Genomic DNA, 3,767 nt, shown 5'->3' with positions numbered 1-3,767 from the left:
ACAAAACTAAGATATTGCAGGATGCTTAATGTTAAATACTTTTGGACTTGAAAACTTGCAGCCACATATTTGACCTTATTGGAAAGCTTATTAAGCCTAAGAATGAAAACGGAACCATCTGGGGGTTCCCACTGTGAGCAGGAATGAGAAACCTGGTTAATGGTGTGTCTACTTCAGTCTCTCTCTCTAGCTGAATAGCTGAATTTCTGGGGAAGTGTCTGAAACTTAATCATCACCAAGCTCTAGCAGAGCACCTGGCATGCAGGGCTTGGTGTAACAGGGAGGCAGCAACATCAGAGAGGAAAGTAGTGTGCTTCCACCACAGGTTCGGGCAGACCCAGCTCTACCATTAGCTAACTCTGAAGATTTCAGTACCAGTCCTGTGGCCAACTCTGGGTGCTTCACAAGTTACAGCTACCATGGAGTGAGTGGGTAAATGGATGAATATGAGCCAGTCAGTGTTCAGGATTGTAAAAGGGAAGATGTTAGAATAGATGGACGAATCACTAACAACAAACAAACCTCAAAGCCTTGGGTGGAAGTTCTTTACATTCCTATATGGCCCACATTGCTAGGGGTGTCTGTCTCATCATTGGGTTTGGGGCTGGAGGGACACCAGGGAAGAAAGAAGCTGCCCTAGGAATTGAAGGACTGCTACTGAGGGGCAAAGGGAGAGAGGAGACGCCTAGAACTCCAAGCGCCCCTCGGCTGCCATGCCGTGCCTCTGACGCCCAGAGACTAGAGAAATTGCAGACTTTAAAGACTTCGGCTATCTTGGTAAGGAGTTCTAGTGGCTCTGTGTGTTAGGTATTGGGTTTCTAACTACAAAGTTGGTGGTTCAATCCCAACAGCCCCTCCTTGAGAGAATTATGAGACTGTTTGCTCTGGTAATGATTTATGGTCTCAGAAACCCCTTATAAGATCGCTGGGTGTTGGTGATGGTTATGTGCCATGGAGTCGGTTCCGACACAAAGCGATACTGCACAGGGTTTTCGAGGCTGTGTATCTTTACAGGAGCAGAAAGCCTCATCTTTCTCCTGTGGAACAGCTGGTAGTTTCCAACTGCTGACCTTGAGGTTAGCAAGCTGACTCATAACCACTACCAGAAATCCTTGGTATAGGATTGCTGTGAGTTAGAATTAACTTGATGACAGTGGGTTTTGGGGTTTTGTTTTGTTTTTTTCCTTTGGTTTTAGTTTCTTGGTAGCTCTCCACTTCTGTTTTAATTTGTTCCTATTTCCTTAACTGGGAAATCATTTAAAAGTCTTCAAAGGATGGCTGGCTTCATTAGGATCAAGCAAGATGAAGACTATTTGAAGCAACTCTGCTGCCCTGGTGTAAAAGTTGGAGGCTATCGGAAGCCACCAAGGCACTGCTGTGACAGAAACTGGTGACTGTCTGACTCTAGCATTTCCCCACAACTCCCACAACTAACGTCCTGGCAGGGCAGCTGTATAAAGCCAGCCTTGAACGCTGAGAACTCAAAGGCATTGTGAAAGGGCTGCCTTACCCTTTTCCTTCTCAGGAACTGTCCCCAAAGTTCAATTCCTCTTGCCACAGTGGGTGACAGGCCCACCTGAGATCTCAACTCATCAGCAAGCAGCTGAGGGAGGTTGGGGATGTGGTGGCATTTGGCCCCAACTTCCCCTGACTCACAAGTTCCTTTCTCAGTGAAACCACCTTTGTGTTCTCAGAGGCCAGATGGAGAGCCCTCCGGGTCTGCCTGGCCCTTTTTTGTCCCAGAGTCAGTATTGGAGAGGTGAGGGAAGGGTCCGATTGATGATGCCTGTGACCTTCCTTCCTCAGGCCTCTCCCCTGCACACACATTACCAGGGCCTCATGGGAGAATAGTGAGTACCTCGCAGAGGAAGCTGGGCATGGAGCTCAGAGATCAGAGTGTGATCATCAAATTGAGTCCCTTTTAAAAATCTCAGACTCAGGCGGCCATTAGAAACAATGAGTGTTCTTGGTATTTTATTAAGAAATTAATTAAGAAAATAACTGGTTATCTGGTTAATAACTCCTCTGCACACACTACACTGTGCATCCACCTAAGGTGGTGGATGTCTAACTGACATGCTCAGCTTGCCTGGTTCTCAGTCAGCTCAGTTCTAACTCAGTGACCCTCCCATCTACTCAAGGACAAAAGGGGGTGGGGGGGTTTCCATGTGGATGCCAGGGCCTCAAAGGTCAGCTGTGCATTGCTCCTTTTGGAGGTTGGTATCGATGTTTCCGTCTTCCTGGGGAAGGCACCTTGGCCTTTATGTAGTATTTGGCCTTCCAGAGGAGGTCAATCATGCAAAAATGTCAGCACTATGAAGACATCATCCTCTCTCTTAGACCAGCCAAGAGGGCAGCTTATGACAAGCACTTTTCTTGGCACCAACTCTCCACAAGACATTGGGTGACCGAAATTCCCACACTGTACATAACTCAATCTATAGGTGTGAATTAGGAATAGCGGAACTTGTGTGGCAGCGTGGAGGGGGATGGGAACAGTTCAGGTAAAACTATTCTCATTTGTTGAGCATCGTTTTCCCTAGAAGCTTGGCACTAACTTTATGCCAAGCCCTCAAATCCTCCATGAAGACATTGGTAACCAACTCATCCCATTGGTCTTCTGTATGAATGGAGACTGGCCTCCTCTGTCCTCCTCAAAGTCTTACTCTTTTAGTTTCAGATAAAAATAATTGTGGGTCTGCATTAAAGTGTCTTTATAGTATATTCACAACATCTAAAACAGCTCACGAGATACTGTTTTCTGGCAAAACTTCCAGCAGTTACTTAGCGAGTTTTCCCATCAGGCTTCTGCAGGGGAAGATAATGTGCATCATCAGCCAGTGGATGCTTTACAGTCCCATGTCAGCAGACCCCTTTAAGACATCCAAAATGAGATGATGGCAGAATGAAATCTCTGCCAAAGAGACTCCCAGGGCAAGGAGCTCAGAAACAGATAATGCGCTTTTCATCTTCAAACACTTTGGCCTCTTCTGGGTTTATCAAGTTCCCATTTAGGCTGTTGAAACAGAGAAACAAAGAACACAAATGAAATGGTAAAGATTTGTACAGCTCTCCCAGTATGGATTCTTTACACACCCTGGTGCCACTCAACAATGAAATTAAGGAATAAACCCTATGCAAAGACCTCTTTCCTGTGTAGCCAATTAATTACCAACCAGACATCTTCACCTGGCTGTCTCACCATACCTTAAAGTGACCACATCTCCCCAGGGTCCCTAGCCCTGTGACCTGCCTTCAGGATTCTCAACCCAGTGAGTGGTCATCATTCATCTAACCATGTCAGTTGTAACCTGGGGTCAAACTTGGCACTTCTTTCTCATCCTGATATTCAATCTATCACACATCTATTTTCCCCCCCTATGAGTCAGAACTGACTCAGGGGCATAGAGCCACCACTCACCCTAAAACTCCCTAGAATTTCTCTCAGGAGCCACTGCCATTTTTGCCACCACCATCTTTGCCACCACCATCCTGGACTGAGTACCCATTTCCTCTTCTCTGGACCACTGTAGGACTCTTCACAGGTACTCTGACCTTCTCAATCCAGAGTGGTCTTTTTACAATTCAAATCTGAGCATCCCTCTCCAGCTTAAAACCCTTCAGTGATTTTCCAAAAAGACTAAAAAGACCCACTGATCTTTTGTGGTCCATCTCTACCTACCTCCTTGGCCTCCTGTTGCCCCTCTCTTCCACATTGCTTGAACCCTATGGCACATCAGCCTTCTTGCAGTTCTTCAAGGACAACA

At 46.3% G+C, this 3,767-nt stretch overlaps 1 protein-coding gene across 1 annotated transcript in view; it reads right to left on the bottom strand.

The window, feature by feature from the left end:
- Nucleotides 1-2,943: 2,943 nt before the first annotated feature.
- The window catches only part of NOD1 (nucleotide-binding oligomerization domain containing 1), a 31,521-nt gene continuing 30,697 nt past the window's right edge, over nt 2,944-3,767 (bottom strand). Inside the window, exon 11 of the mRNA XM_006832167.1 lies at nt 2,944-3,016. Coding sequence (XP_006832230.1) covers nt 2,944-3,016 — 73 coding nt within the window. The remainder of the gene's footprint in view (nt 3,017-3,767) is intronic.

Source organism: Chrysochloris asiatica, unplaced genomic scaffold (genome assembly GCF_000296735.1).
Source record: "Chrysochloris asiatica unplaced genomic scaffold, ChrAsi1.0 scaffold00006, whole genome shotgun sequence".
Lineage (NCBI taxonomy): Eukaryota > Metazoa > Chordata > Mammalia > Afrosoricida > Chrysochloridae > Chrysochloris > Chrysochloris asiatica.
This window is presented reverse-complemented; position numbering and strand designations above follow the sequence as displayed.